Source organism: Bufo bufo, chromosome 2 (genome assembly GCF_905171765.1).
Source record: "Bufo bufo chromosome 2, aBufBuf1.1, whole genome shotgun sequence".
In the NCBI taxonomy this organism is placed as follows: domain Eukaryota; kingdom Metazoa; phylum Chordata; class Amphibia; order Anura; family Bufonidae; genus Bufo; species Bufo bufo.
The window spans coordinates 207,357,057-207,375,869 of NC_053390.1; the positions used below are offsets into that span (position 1 = coordinate 207,357,057).

At 45.5% G+C, this 18,813-nt stretch overlaps 1 protein-coding gene across 3 annotated transcripts in view; it reads left to right on the top strand.

The window, feature by feature from the left end:
- HECTD4 (HECT domain E3 ubiquitin protein ligase 4) overlaps positions 1-18,813 on the top strand; it is a 234,016-nt gene that overhangs the window by 16,054 nt on the left and 199,149 nt on the right. For all 3 annotated transcript variants that reach the window (XR_005776144.1, XM_040416050.1, XM_040416049.1), the window contains exons 2-3: positions 9,142-9,656; positions 14,981-15,070. Coding sequence is in view for 2 of the 3 variants with exons in the window: in XM_040416050.1 (XP_040271984.1) it covers positions 9,142-9,656; positions 14,981-15,070 (605 nt within the window). In the remaining variant the exon portion in view is untranslated. The remainder of the gene's footprint in view (positions 1-9,141; positions 9,657-14,980; positions 15,071-18,813) is intronic.

The window sequence follows — 18,813 nt, forward strand, 5'->3', positions numbered from 1 at the left end:
CTGATGAACAAGCAAACGCTTCATTATTGGGCAGTCCAAATCTTTTCACTTGTTAATAAATTATCGTTTTTCAGGCGGCAGATCGTGGTGTCTAATAACCAGTATACAGCATGGGGACGAGCAATGGAATAGCGATCGCTCCTCCTCATGCTGCGGAGGAGATCTCTGCATGTAATAGCAGCGGTCTCCTCTGCTAGTGAGCAGGCGATTGCTGGGAGGAAATGCTTCCCTTCTGTCATCTGCCACATCAGGCTGTATAATACTGCCTTTAAAGGGATTCTGTCGCCTCTTTTTACCCTATAGAGATGCGGACATGCACGGCTAGATCGCCGCTAGCATGTCCGCAATATACCTGTCCCATATCTCTGAGTGGTTTTATTGAGTGTAAAAAAATGATTTTATATAAATGTAAATCAGCCTGGTAAGGAGCCCAAGGGGCTGTACTAACCGTTCTGGAGCCCAGCCACGCCCCCTGTGAAGGAGCCCAGGAGGTGGTTCTTACTAACCCTTTAACACCACTTGCCTGTGAGGAACGTAAGTAACAGGCTCACAAGCTGAGCACGATCCATGCCACTACCGTAATACAGCTGACACTCAGCCTCAATGACTGTGGATGGAGAAATCTGATCCTTGTCATTTACACTTTCAGATGACGCAGTCAGTAATGACTGCAGCATGTGAGAGGTTAGACAGAAGGAGGGGGCGCCTCTGTCCTTTGATCATACCCCCAGTGGTGAAATCACACACTTTACGATCACTTGCTGTAACCTCCTGGGGCCTTAGGCTCCCAGGCTTGCCATAGCAAACTGCCTGCAAAAGGGCTACATCAGTAGTATACCATGGTATAAGAGATCAAAGATTTGCACCTTCAGGTCTCCTAAGAGGACTAAAAATGAAAGTGTAAAACATTTTTTTTAAATAAAAAAAATATAAAAATTTTTAATCACCCCCTTTCCCAATTGTACATATAAAAATTAGTAAACAATAAACAAGATCTACATTATTTGTATTGTTAAGTCCAAAAAAGAAGTGATCAAAAAGTCTTGGGTACCCCATATTGGTATCAATAAAAACTACAGCTAGCCCCACAAAAAAAAAAAGAAACGCGCTCTCACACAGCTCTGTAGGAAACATTAAAAAAAAGTATGAATTTCAGAATATGGCAATGAAAGAAAAACATTTTAAATGGTTTGCCTGCGTAAATAGTGACCTCTTAACGTCGCCCATGTATTATTCATCTGAATTACTGTAAGGGGCGTACTTCTGTACTGTAACCTTTTGAGGAGCTCCCATTGTGTCAAGTGGCAGCACGGACACGTAAAACCCAGGCCACTCCCAACCCCCAATCTCGGTGGGATTCCTGCAGGATTGATTTTCCCAACATAAGTTCATGACTGCTCTGCTACCACCACAAGATGTTATTCAACTTGATTGTGCCCAGCCATTGTGCATATTTAAAAGTTCTCCAAAAATGTGGCCGGCCCCCATCTTATCAGCTTCTATGAATGGGTGCTAAGCTTTTTTAATGCCATTTCTAATGCCTATAAGATGCCAACCACTACATTGGTATTTATCTATAGGTGCATTGAGTCCTGTCATTACCAGCTTCTTCATGTCCCTTTCAGAGCTTGGTCTGGTGACCACCATGAAGTTGCTCAGTTTTTTTTTTTTTTTTTGCTGGTGGAAGTATCCTTGTCTGAGTCTCTGGTGGTTGGGCTTCTGCTTTTACGGGTCACTATGGGAGCTTGACCAGATGCAGAAGACTCCATGATGGTTCTCCTTTTTTGTCTTCAGGTGGTGAATTCTGGGCATTAAAGGTGTTGTCTGGCCTGACGTCATCCGATACGGTCGTGTGAATGCTGTCACACTGTCTTCTTTTCAGATGGATTATCTGGAGGGCAGTACAATCGGAGATATCGTCTCTGCTCAGAAGGTCAAAGACTGAGCCTGATTTCTAATTGATTTACAAAGCCTCACATAACAGTTTCACTTCAGTTGATTATACTACATTTATGAAAACCATAGACTACCTCCGTTTTTTACTTTATTTCACCTGGGTTTTGGTACTCCAGTTATAAGGTAGAAAATAGACCTTCAAATGAATTTTGTTTTCTTGCTTGTACTACAACCCCTATGTACAAGGCATGACTCTTTCAGGGTTGAAGCATGTTCTACACTGGGATGTCTCCTTGACGGCCTCTGACTGACTACTTATCATCCATATCCAAATTTCATTCCATGGCAAGTGGCTAAAAACAAAAACTGCCCATAGCCTGCACAGGAGGGTACTCTTAGGGTCCCAGCTCTGAGAGCCCCCTAATCTCTATAACAAGGAGTCTGAAGCGCTCAGCCAAGTGCTACTTCTCCTCCCTGGTGAGCGCAGTACTGAAGACGGATAGAAAGTGTATGGGACCGTCTTCAGTACCGTGCTCTGCAGTCAGGGAAAGCAGCTGAGGCTTCAGACTCCTTGTTATAGAGTTCAGCAGGGGAGTGGTTACTTTGTAATGTTAGACAGGGGGGCCTGCCTGTAGTTTCTCAGCCCCTGTGTGGTTGTGGGGGGGTGCATGCTGTGTTTTTTTTTTTTTTTCTGTCTAAGGCCTCATGCACAGGGCTGTATACAGGATTCTGTGGGATTTCTAGTTGAATGAGTCTGAATCCGTCTGCGGAATACGCACGAAAGTTGCCCATGCTTTAGGGACCCCAAATTGGCACACAATGTACGGAACGGCCGTGTGCACGAGGCCTAAATCGTACAGAATCCAAAAGAAGAAATCCCTGCACATATGCAGACAGCAGAGCACCAAAAAAATTTATATATATATATATATATATTATATTATATTATATTATATTATATTATATTATATTATTACCTCTCCATGCAACCGCTGGGTTGTACAGAGTGGAATTAGGGCACCTACAGACTTCTAATAAGGCCTGCCTGCAGTAAATGCACAGCAGGTTATTATAGCGAAGTGATAAAGTCCAGTCCAATACAGTGGATCTTCCCTGTACTTTATCACTTGGATATGATAACCTGCTGTGCATTCACTCCAGATCCCCCAGGGGCTTTATTAACCCTATCCTGGAAGGAGGGGAGCAATGTTATTCACATGGGACCGTATGTTGGAGAAGGTGACTGGAGGACACGTTCACACCGCCGCTATTTATTTTTATTATTCTGCTCTGTTAGATGGACAGAACACCGAAAATAACGGAAGTGCTTGATCGGGCACGTAACTGACAGGAACAGAGCTGACCAGACCCCACTGACTATAATGAAGTCTGTTCAGTTTCTGTTTATCAAAGTCCTACATACGAGTTCCCGAACGGAGCGTCCAACGCAGAACAAGTGTAGGCCTACGTATTTCAATTACTGCAAATTTCGTACTCCTTCGCAGCTCAAAATACCCCTCAAAAATGGTATAGGAGTATTTTTATACTTTCTGGATAAAATGTATTGCGCCCTCTGATCAGGAACCTTGATTTTCCCCACGCAGACAATGTGATTGCACAGCGCTGGGTACCTAAGTCACATGCACTTACAATAACAATGTTCCACCAATTGTATGTGTTAAGCTTTTTGCCTGCGTGCTTTTTCTAGGAGGGTTCTCATTTGTAAATCTCCAGTATTATTATGGCTGACACCAGCTAGAATTCAGAAATCCTTTCTTTTTCCCGTACACAGAATTCACACAATATCCTGCTGCAGTAATTGCGAGCTATGGCAGTGCCTGTTCTGCTCGAGTAACCTGTGTTTTCTAGATTCACCTGTACTTGGTTAAATTTGCTTGTGCTTAGGTTAATATCCAGTAAACTTGACCACTAAACATACATAACTTCGGCAGCTCCACCACCAGGTATCGGGGTTATTAAGACTGAAAGACCGGTCTTAATAAATTACTCCCTAACTCTTCTCTGCATGCAGAGGGATGCTGTGTTAAGGGTACTTTCACACTTGCGGCAGGACGGATCCGACATGCTGTTCACCATGTCGGATCCGTCTTGCGGCTATTTCGCCGTGCCCCCGGGCCGCCGCTCCGTCCCCATTGACTATAATGGAGACGGGGGCGGAGCTCCGGCGCAGCACGGCGGTGCACGGCTTAAGGCCGCCGGACTAAAATTACTGCATGTCAGGTTTTTTAGTCCGGCGGCTTTCTCCGTGCACCGCCGTGCTGTGCCGGAGCTCCGCCCCCATCCCCATTATAGTCAATGGGGACAGAGCGGCGGCCCGGGGCGAAATAGCCGCTGGACGGATCCGACATGGTGAACAGCATGTCGGATCAGTCCTGCCGCAAGTGTGAAACTAGCCTAACTCATGTCATGTTATCCTTTCTTCCTCCAGACAAAATAAATAAATAAAAAAAATTAATAAAATAAATACAAATAACAGAAAAAGAAAAAAATAATACTATATATATATATATATATATATATATATATATATATATATATATATATATATATATATACACACACACACATACAATTGCAAGAAAAAGTATGTGAACCCTTTTGGAATGATATGGATTTCTTCACAACTTGTTCATAAAATGTGATCTGATCTTCATCTAAGTCACAACAATAGACAATCACAGTCTGATTAAACTAATAGCACACAAAGAATTAAATGTTACCATGTTTTTATTGAACACACCATGTAAACATTCACAGTGCAGGTGGAAAAAGTATGTGAACCCCTAGACTAATGACCTCTCCAAGAGCTAATTGGAGTGAGGTGTCAGCCAACTGGAGTCTAATCAATGAGATGAGATTGGAGGTGTTGGGTACAGCTGCTTTGCCCTATAAAAAAAAAAAACACCAGTTCTGGGTTTGCTTTTCACAAGATGCATTGCCTGACGTGAATGATGCCTCAAACAAAAGAGCTCTTAGAAGACCTACGATTTAGAATTATTGACTTGCATAAAGCTGGAAAAGGTTATAAAAGAATCTCCAAAAGCCTTGCTGTTCATCAGTCCACGGTAAGACAAATTGTCTATAAATGGAGAAAGTTCAGCACTGCTGCTACTCTCCCTAGGAGAGGCCGTCCTGTAAAGATGACTGCAAGAGCACAGGACAGACTGCTCAATGAGGTGAAGAAGAATCCTAGAGTGTCAGCTAAAGACTTACAAAAGTCTCTGGCATATGCTAACATCCCTGTTAGCGAATCTACGATACGTAAAACACTAAACAAGAATGGATTTCATGGGATGATACCACAGAGGAAGCCACTGCTGTCCAACAAAAACATTGCTGCACGTTTACAGTTTACACAAGAGCACCTGGATGTTCCACAGCAGTACTGGCAACATATTCTGTGGACAGATGAAACTAAAGTTGAGTTGTTTGGAAGAAACACACAACACTGTGTGGAGAAAAAAAGGCACAGCACACCAACATCAAAACCTCATCCCATTGCCCGAATTATTTGCCATACCAGGACTTAGGAACTGGGAAACTTATGGAGTGACGAGAATTGGCCAATTAATTAAGGACAAGATATGTAAGTCATTTCAAAACCTGCAGCAGGAATTTAATGTTCCAAGGGAGTGGTTCTATAAATATCTTCAAATAAGGCATGCCCTTGAGGTCACACTGCGGAAACGATGTGTGATAGCTCAAATGGAGGTGGTTCATAAGCTTGTTCTCCCGACAGGTGGGGGAAAAAGAGGGTTGATATCACAGGTGTACGCTCTTTTACTGGAAAAATTCTTAGAGGGGTTTCCGCTTTCAAGAATGAAAAAATGGGAGGATGACGTGGGGGATATGTCTAAAGATAAGTGGGAAGATATATTGGAAGGGGTCCCCAAGGTGTCCCTGAGCGAACAGGGCAAATTGTCCCAATTATTTATTATACATAGAGTGTACAAAACACTGGTGTTCCTAAAAAAGATTGGAGTGAGAAGTGATGACAAGTGTCCAAAGTGTATGGAAGATGGTGCGGACTTGTTACATATGCTGTGGTCTTGTCCAGTAGTTGGTAATTATTGGGAGGATGTTAGAAATATGATTAATAGCAAAATGACATTGAAAATTCAAAAAGACCCTAAGGTGTGTATTTTGGGGTATGTGTCTGAGATTGGAGGGACTGAATCGGTCAAGGTAGCTGTGGGGAGGTTGCTGTATGTGGCCAGGAAACTGATTGCTATGAGGTGGATCCAGGGAAGTCCGCCTACACTGAGTGAGTTTGAACGGAAGGTGCATGACATGCTGATACTTGAAAAAGGGGTGTACAGTATGTGAAGAGAGGGTGTCCTCAGAAGTTTGATAAAATGTGGAATGGATGGTTATCTCATACTCATGTGGTTATATAGGCTCGTGATGGTCAAGACCAGTTGTCAGGGAGGGGGGGGGGGGGGGGGGGGGGGGGGGGGGGGGGGGGGGGGGGATGTTGGGGAGGTTAAGATATTGGTAATTCTCTGTCTCAAGTATTTGTTTTAGCATATGTACACGCAATGTATAGATACTTGATAAAACTGTGTGTTGGTACTTCTATGATTACTGTTGTACACTGATTCCACACGGTGGATAAAGCAAAGAAAAAATACAACGTATTGTTTTATGTTATATTCTGTATTTATTGGTTCAATAAAAACGATTTGATTTAAAAAAAAAAAAACCTCATCCCAACTGTAGAGTATGGTGGAGGGGGCATCATGGTTTGGGGCTGCTTTGCTGCGTTAGGGCCTGGACGGATTGCTTTTATCGAAGGAAAAATGAATTCCCAAGTTTATCAAGACATTTTGCAGGAGAACTTAAGGCCATCTGTCCACCAGCTGAAGCTCAACAGAAGATGGGTGTTGCAACAGGACAACGACCCAAAGCATAGAAGTAAATCAACAACAGAATGACTTAAAGAGGACCTTTCATTACAATAAAAAATCTAAACTAAGCATACAGACATGGAGAGCGGCGCCCAGGGATCTCCCTGCACTTATATTATCCCTGGGCGCCGCTCTGGTATCTTCAGACTTTTGGCTCAACTGGGAGGAGCCTGCCGGCGTCTCCATCTCCCAGGCTGGAGTGCTGGCCAATCGCAGCGCTCAGCTCATAGCCTGAGAGAAAAATAAAAACCTCTCAGGCTATGAGCTGAGCGCTGCGATTGGCCAGCACTCCAGCCTGGGAGATGGAGACGCCGGCAGGCTCCTCCCAGTTGAGCTGAAAATCTGAAGATACCGGAGCCTATACCGGGAGAACGGAGTGGCGCCCAGGGATAATAGGAAGTGCAGGGAGATCCCTGGGCGCCGCTCTCCATGTCTGTATGATTAGTTTCGATTTTTTTATTGTAGTGAAAAGTCCTCTTTAAACAGAAGAAAATACGCCTTCTGGAGTGGCCCAGTCAGAGTCCTGACCTCAACCCGATTGAGATGCTGTGGCATGACCTCAAGAAAGCGATTCACACCAGACATCCCAAGAATATTGCTGAACTGAAACAGTTCTGTAAAGAGGAATGGTCAAGAATTACTCCTGACCGTTGTGCACGTCTGATCTGCAACTACAGGAAACGTTTGGTTGAAGTTATTGCTGCCAAAGGAGGTTCAACCAGTTATTAAATCCAAGGGTTCACATACTTTTTCCACCTGCACTGTGAATGTTTACATGGTGTGTTCAATAAAAACATAGTGACATTTAATTCTTTGTGTGCTATTAGTTTAAGCAGACTGTGATTGTCTATTGTTGTGACTTAGATGATCAGATCACAATTTATGACCAATTTGTGCAGAAATCCCTATCATTCCAAAGGGTTCACATATTTTTTATTGCAACTGTGTGTGTATATATAATATATAATATATATATATTCCTGTTAAATAAAATAAATTCTAACTCCCCCTTCCTCAACCACTTGCACCTTTTAGAGACCATTTTCCGTGTCATGGACACACGTGTATATATCCCAGAACATATTTTAAATCCACACAAATGATTCCCTGTTACTGGTTTTCATCTCTCTAGCGTTGCCATTATTAGCTGCTATGCATACAAACATTACAGATCCTTCATCCCACTGAAAGGGATATGCAAATTAATCTGAGATGAGTCCTGTCCCTGAGATGAGTCCTGTAGGTGAGATGAGTCAGGGACAGGACTCATCTCAGGTTAATTTGCAGATGTATCAATTCGTTTTTTTGTACACAATAAAAGCACACAGAGCTATGGGGACTGGGTATTGCGGATGTGCTAGCGGCCATCTAGCAACCCATGTCCTCAGCTCTATACCCAAAATCCAGGTGACAGGTTCGCTTTAAAGGCAGGAAGCACACTAGAAAAAATGGAGACTTTTGTTCTACATTAAAGGGGTTATGTGACAATTTGATATTGATGACCTATCTTCAGGACAGATCATCATAAGTTTGGCGGGAGTCTGACTCCCTAGACCCCCACCAATCAATTATTGGAAGAGGCCTCTGATCTCCGTAAGTGCTTAGGTCTCTTCCTAGGCCAGTGATGTCACCATACATCAGTCACGTGGCCTAGGCTCAGCTGAGTTCCATTCAGGTGAATGGATCTGAGCTGCAGTACCAAGCACGGCCTCTATACAGTGTACGGCGCTGTGCTTTGTAAGCAGCACTGTCAGGAGCTCAGGTGAGCGCACCATTCTCTTCAAATTCCCAGTACCCCTGCCGATATTGATGACCTATCCTAAAGATAGGCAATTGGTATCAGATTCCTGAATAACCCTTTTAATGCTAACATGTAGTTGGGACAACGATCATATATTTGCTATCATTATATCTGGGGATTATTTTGCAATATAGATCTCGCTGGTTAAAATGATTATGTGTTAAATTAATGTCTGAAAAATAAAATTACGGTATGTGCAATTTTTCCCCTGTTAAAAATAGAAACCTAAACCAATTGTATAATAAAGAAAAAGCGTATAAGAAAGAATAAAACCTTCAGGCATTGGAAGCCTTTGTATTGAAAGGGTTAAGCAGCAGTCTAGTGTCATTGTCATCTTATCCACCCCATAGCAGATTTCCCATCTAGTGGAGCGATTGACATAAACCCTCACATCAATCTTCCAGGCATTGATCATTACTGTGCTAGCTTCACGGTCATTCGGTGGAACGATCTCTCATCATTCAGTGCATTTGTACTTCTTGTAAGGTAAAAAGGTTCAATTCTCTTGTTTTGTAGATTTTAACATTTGAGACCAAGAACCCAACTGAACTAGCGGAACGCTTGAGAGCCGTGTGCGGGAACCAGAGCAATGCCTATGCACGATTACTTGAGTATCGCCTAAATGCTTTGCGTGGTTTATGGAACGCACAACGCCAGCTGGCTCTGGAAGAGCAACATGAACGAGACGGCTCCGATGAGGAAACCCTTGCATTGCTCAAGCGGCAAGGCTTGTTACAGCAGCCCGAACAGGCGCCATTCACTTCGCGGATGGGACTCTTGTTGGTTTTTCCTCTTATTCAGTCTCAGAGTAAAACAGACCCCTCTCTTTGTAACATAACCGCTGAGGTGCTATTGAATTGCCTTCGGGACTGTCAGCCATTGAGTTTGACTAAAGAGCCAGCAGACTGCTTGAATGGAATCGAGTCGTTGCTTTGCTCCTGGTTGGAGGACACCTCTGCTTCGGACCAACAAGTCTCTTACAAGCAGAAGGAGAACTCTGCTGCTGCTCTGGTTGCGTTGGCATGTGCTAGGTAAGTGTGCATACCATAGCTGTCATGCTGTATGTATTGTATTGCACGTGTTTGAATTTCTTTCTTTTAAAGGAACGCTAAACATAGTAAATGCAAAAAAAAAAAAAAGAAACTATCCTGTCATCTACTCCGTTCCTTTGGTCCTGTTTTTATCTCAACTGAGAAATACATAAAGAAATCTTCTCTCGGTGTCCCAGGAGCTATTGTTTAAATCACATTTTTATCTTTAACATATTTTTAAAGGGAGTCTGTCACCTAATCTGAGCGTTTTTAGACCGCTCAGATCAGGTTATAGACTGTTTGGCCCCCATTACAATGGTACCTCTCTTGTCTGTGTCCTTCGTCGAGAAAAATACACTTTATAAACTTATGCAAATTAGCTTCCGCAAGTGCCCAGGGACAGCGTTACTGCCGCAAGTGCCCAGGCCCATCGGCAATGTGCCCAGAAAACCACACCTCTTTCAGCCCTCTGGCTTACCCTTCTTTCCTACGATTATCTCCTCCTCTATCTCCCAGATCTCGCGCATGCGCCGCTTCACAGTTGGCCCGCACATGCGCACTGCTCTGCCCATTATGGGCAGATAAACCACTAGTAATATTGTGCATGCCAAGACATGTCATAGTTTTGTTCCAGTGCCTATCTGCATGTTTGCCGTGCTTCCACTGGACCTCCGGCCCTCCCCCATTATAGTGAATGGGGCCGGAGCGGACCTCCGGCGGCACGTGTGCACTAGCGGCAGCACGGATCCGACAGGCTGTTCACCCGCCGGAGAAGGCTGCTGCTAATGTGAAAGTAGCCTTAACCGTACCTGTTCATTATAAATGAGGCTTCCATCAATGAGTAACATACATGTTAGGCACTCCGAAGTGAATAAGAGGTCAAAGTTTTGCAAAAGGAAAAAACAACAGCTGTCAGTTTGTAAAGTGATGGCAGGAGGCATGGAGCAGGCTAGGCAATCCTATCATACCGAAAGCCAGTGGTGCAAAGCTGCTCTACAGAAGGGGCCTCCGGCAACCCGAGTGCATGTTTTCCCAGCTGCATCTCCCATCACTTTTAAACTTACGGTGGGAGGCCACAAGTATAAAAATTATACACGAAAAACAACCAAAGAATGCTTCTCAGCTAAGAATTGTGCGAAGCAAATCCTAAAGCAAGATTCCAAAGACTGTTAGCTGCCTGCAGAGAGAGAGTGTTGGTTCCCAATTATGGCCAATTTTTTTTTAACATGCATGGCCACCTGTTCGTTCTCTGTCTGGATGCAATGGCCAGTGACTACTTCACCAGGCACTTCTGTTCTGGAGATAAACCCATACCTGCCAGATATTTGTGGCATATCCTGTGGATAGGCTATAAGTGTCTATAATGAGAATAACCCTTTAATAAGTGGTGCCTAACTTTAGCATGGGACTCGGGGCAGACATACACAGTCTAGGCACATTTATTATGACCACCAGCTAATATCCAGAGTGACCGCAGTGTACAGAACTGAGGGGCTTGGAGTGACTCAATAAGGTCCTGGTAGGTTGTCTCGGGTATCTGGAGCCACGCTGACTGCAGTGTATCCCACAGCTGCTGGAGGGTGCGTGCGGGAGGATCCATAGAGCGAACACGATGATTGAGCTGGTCCCTCAGATGCTCAATTGGCTTCAAGTCTGGGGAATTAGGGGGCCAGGGTAGTACTTGGAAGTCTCAATCATGCTCTTCCAACCAATGTTGGACATTTCTAGCTGTGTGACACTTCCCATTGCCATGCTGGAAGATCCCTCCGCCTCAGGGGAGACAGTCAGGATGTATGGATGTGTGTGATCTGCAAGGATGGATTCATACTTAAATTGATTGAGAATGTCTTCCACATGGACGAGTGGGTCCAGAGAATGCCACGAAAATGTTCCTCAGACCAGCAGTTCTTCCAGCAATTGTTGCAGGGTGTTTGTTCTCTGATGTTTCTCATCTGATATCCATCCGTTCGATGATGCAGAAAACGTGACTCATCGGAGAAGGCCTCACATTGCCTATCAGTGGAGGTCCCATTCCAATACTGCTGTGAAAATGGAAGCCTTGTCTGCTGATGCTACTTTGTTGGTAGAGGTGTAGTGACCATCTGCTTCAGAGCCCCATAATCGATAGGGTTCGCTGAACTATTGTTTTAGACACATGGTAGCCCCCTGGTTCATTTTGGCTATGAGCTGCTGCACTGTAGCGTGTCGCTTCCCCTTCGGGCACCTTCCTAGCCAACGTTCACCACATCACATCAATGGCACGTGGTGCTCCACAGTTTCCACGTCGCTCATTCGCAGTGGTGCCATTTGTCCACCCACCATACAGCCTAAAGGGACCTAAACCTTTGCTGAAACCGTGAAGGTGCTGCAGCGCTACTCGGAGTTCTCTGCACCTTCAGGTATTATCGGCTCTGCTTGGTTTTTACAGCATGCAGAGTGTGATCCCTAATATACTTTCTGTGGGTCCGTACTCCGCATCCTGGCAAAGCTGTGCAGAGCTGGTGAAATGTGAAGGTGCGGAGAGATCTTAGAAGCACCGTTGGGCTTTCATGGTTTCAGAAAAGGTTTAGCCCTCTTTAAGTAAACCTTTATTTATAAAAAGCGATCAAAATCACCAACTTTAAGGCTCATAAGAATACCCTACAATACAGTTGCAAGAAAAAGTATGTGAACCCTTTGAAATAATATGGATTTCTGCACAAATTGGTCATAAGATCTGATCTTCATCTACGGCCTCATGCACACGACCGTATTTTTTTGCGGTCCGCAAAACGGGGTTCCGTTTTTCCGTGATCCGTGACCGTTTTTTCGTCCGTGGGTCTTCCTTGATTTTTGGAGGATCCACGGACATGAAAAAAAAGTCGTTTTGGTGTCCGCTTGGCCGTGCGGAGCCAAACGGATCCGTCCTGAATTACAATGCAAGTCAATGGGGACGGATCCGTTTGACGTTGACACAATATGGTGCAATTTCAAACGGATCCGTCCCCCATTGACTTTCAATGTAAAGTCAGGAGTTAATATACCATCGGATCGGAGTTTTCTCCAATCCGATGGTATATTTTAACTTGAAGCGTCCCCATCACCATGGGAACGCCTCTATGTTAGAATATACCGTCGGATTTGAGTTACATCGTGAAACTCAAATCCGACAGTATATTCTAACACAGAGGCGTTCCCATGGTGATGGGGACACTTCAGGTTAGAATATACTAAAAGAACTGTGTACATGACTGCCCCCTGCTGCCTGGCAGGTGCTGCCAGGCAGCAGGGGACAGCCCCCCCCCCCCTGTAGTTAACTCATTGGTGGCCAGTGCGGCCGCCCCCCCCCTCCCCTGTAGTTAACTCATTGGTGGCCAGTGGGCCCCCCCCCCCTCCCTCCCCTGTAGTTAACTCGGTGGCCAGTGGGCCCCCCCTCCCTCCCCTGTAGTTAACTCGTTGGTGGCCAGTGGGCCTTCTCCCCTCCCTCCCCCTCCTAATTAAAATCTCCCCCCTATCATTGGTGGCAGCGGAGTGTACCGATCGGAGTCCCAGTTTAATCGCTGGGGCTCCGATCGGTAACCATGGCAACCAGGACGCTACTGCAGTCCCGGTTGCCATGGTTACTTAGCAATTTGTAGAACCATTATACTTACCTGCGAGCTGCGATGTCTGCGTCCGGTCGGGAGCTCCTCCTACTGGTAAGTGACAGGTCCGGCCGGGAGCTCCTCCTACTGGTAAGTGACATGACCTGCTCAGACATCTCCACTGCGCCTGTTCCTCGGAGCACTATGACGTCATCACGCAGGCGCAGTGGAGATGTCTGAGCAGGGAAGCGGTCAGACATTCACTGCGCATGCGCTGAATACAGGCGCTCACAGGGAGGATCGCATTCAGGAGGAGATGGGCGAGCTGGAGGGACGCGCTGGGCGGCGGCAGTTTGTGAAGGTAGACGGAGCCTCTAGGTGCTAATGACGCCCACATAGCACCTAGAGGCTCATTAGCATATTAATAAAAGTTCTTTTTTTAGCAAAACGGCTGCCCCAAAAGCAGTTATATTAGGATGGTTTGGCAGAGCAGACACTAGCGGATCGCTAGTGTCTGACAGCTAAATATGTAAAACGAAGTGATAGAAACCCTTTAATCGTAGGTCTTCTGAGAGCTCTTTTGTGCGAGGCATCATTCACATTTGGCAATGCTTCTTGTGAAAAGCAAACCCAGAACTAGTGTGTGCTTTTTATAGGGCAGGGCAGCTGTAACCAACACCTCCAATCTCCTCTCATTGATTGGACTCCAGTTGGCTGACACCTCACTCCAATTAGCTCTTGGAGATGTCATTAGTCTAGGGGTTCACATACTTTTTCTACCTGCACTGTGCATGTTCACACGGTGTGTCCAATAAAACATGGTAACATTTAATTCTTTGTGTGTTATTAGTTTAAGCAGACTGTGATTGTCTATTGTTGTGACTTAGATGAAGATCAGATCACATTTTATGACCAATTTGTGCAGAAATCCATATCATTCCAAAGGGTTTACATACTTTTTCTTGCAACTGTATGCATGTCACATTTGCCCTGATTTAGTTTGTGTGTCAATCTAAATATAGCATTTGTAATGTTACATGACTTGGGTTTTGTGACTATTTTGCAACAAAAACTCATATCAACCCTTTCTTGCTTATTGCTGTACATGTGCATTAGAAATGGGAAGAAATTCTCTGTTTTTGATGTACATGTACGTTAATGGCGCAGTGGTGAGCCCACGTGGGAGTGATACATGGGGGACATGTCTCCGCTGTGGCCAGTCATTGACCGCAGTGACCACTGTCAAACTGCATGTTGACAGTCTAAAACCGTAGCATGGCAGCGGCGGCTAGGGACCAAAGGGGATTAGGTAAGTAAGCATGTGTGGTATACTTCTGTACTATAACCATGGGAATAAAACATGAGTGTATTGGATTCACCTTAGATGCTCTATGGCTGTTGAAAATGATGCCTGATGGAACATATCTAATAAAAAAGTAAGTGATCTATATACTGTATGTTACCGTGCTATGATTGAGGCTGATCATTCATGGTATTCTGTAGGGGTTTAATCAATGTAAAATGCAATGGCTGCAGTTTTCTTTCTTTAAAGGGGTTGTTAGAAAAACATTGCTGCTTTGTTCTAGAAACAGTGCCACATCTGTCCCCAGGTTGTGTGTGGTATTGCAGCTGAACAGTTCAGTGGAGCTGTGCTTCAATGCCGGACAGCAGCCATGTTTTTCTAATCCTGGACTTCCCTTGAATACATGGTTAATGTGTATTGTATTCTTCACAGTTTTGATTATTTGTGTTGTATTTTAGAGGATCGTTGAAGACCTTCATTCACACTGTACACTTGCTACAGAAGCAGACTGATCTAGGATCCCTGCCAGTGGCAGATGTATTGTATAGGTGAGTACAACCTTTCTATTTTGTTAAAGACTCCATGTCTATAGGATACCAGTTCAGAAAGGTTCGGAAAACAGTGCATCAGTGAAGGCGTATCTGTCATTGACTTGCTTTCTTATGTGCCGTTCTTTAATGGACATATCGGCCATTGTCAGTCTTTCATGATTCTTTTTTAGATTTCTACTTTCCACAGATGTCGGCCTTGTGAACGTTCATATGATCATGTTACCAATCTACCCTGATTTATTTTCTGGTCTCAAGGAATTCTCCTCTCGGGGTACAAGGACCACTAAAATATTCCATAATATTTTATAAATCAGCAGTCAGTATTATTCCGGGTTTTAGATTGTTTAGCTTATTATTATTTTTTACTCAGGATCTCTGATTGCACTAAAAGTGGATTTACACGGCCCAAATATCGGCAACAAGCGTTCCTGCAAACTCTCGTTCCGAGCAGTCTGCCGGTGTACTGCCAATCACCCGATGAGCGAGCGTCCTGTCATGTTTGTCCACTGCTCTATTCACTTCTATGGGACTTATGGACTGCTGTCTACGTCAATCCTATAGTGAATGGAGCACTGGACTGGCATGCACACTGCCGCTCTTTACAGACAGGGGACTCAGAAACCCCTGATCACTGGATCACCCTTGTCGGACATCAATCCAACATTTATAATTATCCTATGGACAGGTGATAAATGCAGTTTGTGAGATGATCCCTTTAGGCCATAGGTAGCATTCAACTAATAACCATCTTCCCCAGCCAACCTCCCCGTAAACATGCACACTCAGCTTGGCCAAGCATGCCTGCATGTTTATTACAATGAAGAGAGGGAAATAAGGGTACTTTCACACTAGCGTTTTTCTTTTCCGTCACTGTGTTCCGTCCGGAAAAGAACTGATCAGTTTTATCCCCATGCATTCTGAATGGAGAGAAATCCGTTCAGGATGCATCAGGATTTCTTCAGTTCAGTCTTTTTGACTTTTCAGGACGGAGATAATACCGCAGCATGCTACAGTTTTATCTCCGGCCAAAAAAACTGAACATTTGCCTGAATGCCAGATCCGGCATTTTTTTTCCATAGGATCCGTCCTTCCTGCGCAGACCTTTTAAAAATGTGTAAAAAATAAATGTCGGATCCGTTTTGCCGGATGACACCGTAAAAACGGATCTGGTATTGCAATGCATTTTTCTATCTGATCAGGCATTTTTCAGACTGATCAGGATCCTGATCAGTCAAACAACGGAATCAAACAACGCAAGTGTGAAAGTACCCTAAGCTGCAGCAGCACACCTCTGGAGGTTGATTTTTCTCTTTGCAGAACAATCAGGACTGGTCCGCATTACCCCCCAACATTTGGAGTCAAGATGCCCCCATACACATTAGCTTCTTGGCGGATAATAATAATCTTTATTTATATAACACCAATATATGAATATTTGACAATGTGCAGGTTCAGAATGATGAGGAATGAAGAACATGTGTAATGTCTATGAGCAGCTCAGAAGTTGTGTGAAAGTAGCACAAGCCTCTAAATGTGAACCAGCCTGTTTAACTCACTGACAGCTAGCAAAGATCTTAAATATAGTGAATAACTAAAAAGCAAAGAATGAAAGAGGTTGTCCAAACCCCACAAAAAATAGTTACTGACACATGACAGTCTGTGTGAAAAAAATAAAAATAAACGTACTCCGAAAAGCAACTTCAGCTCCGAGAATCCCGTGTCACTGGACAAAACGTCACCACTGAGGCCAGTGAATGGCTGCAGTGGTCCATTTCACCAGGAACGACCTAATCACTTCTAGTCTGCCTGGAACCCTGGGCACTGGAAAGGGGCAGCTTTCAGAGGGTACAGGTGTACCCACAGGTAACTCCTTGTAATGCCCATCACTGGGTCTTTGAATCCAGACTTACTATTTGATGCATTTTACACATTGCCCAGTAAAAGTCTTACAACCACGTAGAAGGCCGTCCACAACCAGTCCCCTCCTTACATCTCTGACCTGCTTTCCTGATACATCCTCACACATAATCTCCGATCCTCACAAGACCTCCTCTGTTCTCCTCTCATCTGTTCTTCACACAATCACTACCCCAACACATCAGACTGTCCCCCCAACATCCAAACCGTCAAAAGTAACCTGAAAACCCAGCTCTTCAGGAAAGCCTACCACCTGCAATAAGCATGCCGCCACCACACAACCACATGAGCAGCCTATACCCTCACCTACTGTGTTCTTCCCCCTTCCCTTGTAGATTGTAAGCTCTTGCTGGCAGGGTCCTCTCCCCCTCTGTACCAGTCTGGTAATGGTTTCTTGTTTATTGTATTTTATATTATGTATGTGCACCCCCTCTTGATGTACAGCGCCATGGAATTAATGGCGCTTTCAAATAAAAGTATTGTTTCTTTTAAAGGGGTTGTCAATCTTGCCATCACTAAGATGAGATGTAGTCCCGACTACCACGTGCTGTTTCAGTATCTGCTATTGCAGTGCATAAGAAGGGTAGCACAGTAAGCTATGTTGATTCTCTAACTCGGAAATAACATAGCTTGAGCTACTGAAACTGTGAGCACCAGCGCAGTCCGCTTTTCTCGCCCAGTTTCCTTGGGGGACACAGAAGACCTTGGGTATAGCTCATCTCCCTAGGAGGCGTGACACTAAGTGAAGACTGTTAAGCCCCTCCTCCACAGCTATACCCTCAGCCTGGAGAGAGAGACTGCCAGTTTTTGCTTAGTGTCCAAGGAGGCAAGACACTCCCTGCTCTGCAGGGCTGCTTTCTCCTTGTTTCAATTTTAGTTTTTTACTTTTTTATTTTATTTTTGTTCCAGATCATCAGGGATAACAGAGACGCACTAGACCTCTCTGTTCTCCCGGGGTTGAGCTGCGCCAGTGCCGGTCACCCGCACTGCTGCCTCCCCCACAGAAGGCAAGGTGGATCAGGGCAGCCTCGCTCCCCTACATCCCGCCAGCGCAAGGGTCGCCCGCACGCCAAGTCCCTCTCCCAGCGTCCTGCCACTACAGTGCCAGTAGCTGAAGGGGCGACCCTGCTGGAACGGACCGAGGGTGAAGACGACTATGGTGAGAGAGAGGCTTCTCCAGCCCTACGTCCCCCGTCCCCCCCCGGTCTCCTGCGTGCCTGACCCTATACTGGGCCTATGGACCCTTCTGCCCATGCTAGACCTAGGCTGGCTCCTGGGCTGTCGCAGGGCGACATTCTGCTCCCTCTCTCCTGGCCTCCAGGACATTGGCACCCTTCTCCCTACAAGAAGAATGCCTAGGGAGCTGCGGAGGTCCGCAACTAGCTGCCCCTGATGGAGGGGTTATGCAGGCGTCCACCCTCACAGACCCGGTCTCAGGGTCCCCCTCCCTCTTACCGGCCACTACTTCAGGGCCAGAGGGCCCGCGCCTTGCTGCCACTGACCCTCCCTACTCTCACGGACACCGTTCCAGGGGAAAGGAGGTTGTAGCTGCCGGCCATATGGAGCGCTGTTCTAGGCAGGTGCCCGCTCCAGGGGTGAAATGGCTGCCGGGTGCAGGGTCCTCACTTCCGGACAGCTGGGTGGGCACCGTGGCCTGCAAAATGAGCGCTTCAACAGCCCCGGCCGACCGTCGGAACAAAAATTGTGTTCCACTTCAAGGCCGCGATCCCGCTCTATCCGGGTCCCCGGCTCGCGGGGTGGGCACCCGCGGCCGGTATGTGCCGCTCCGTAGGCCCGGCTGGTACTTTAAGTACTGTGCGGCC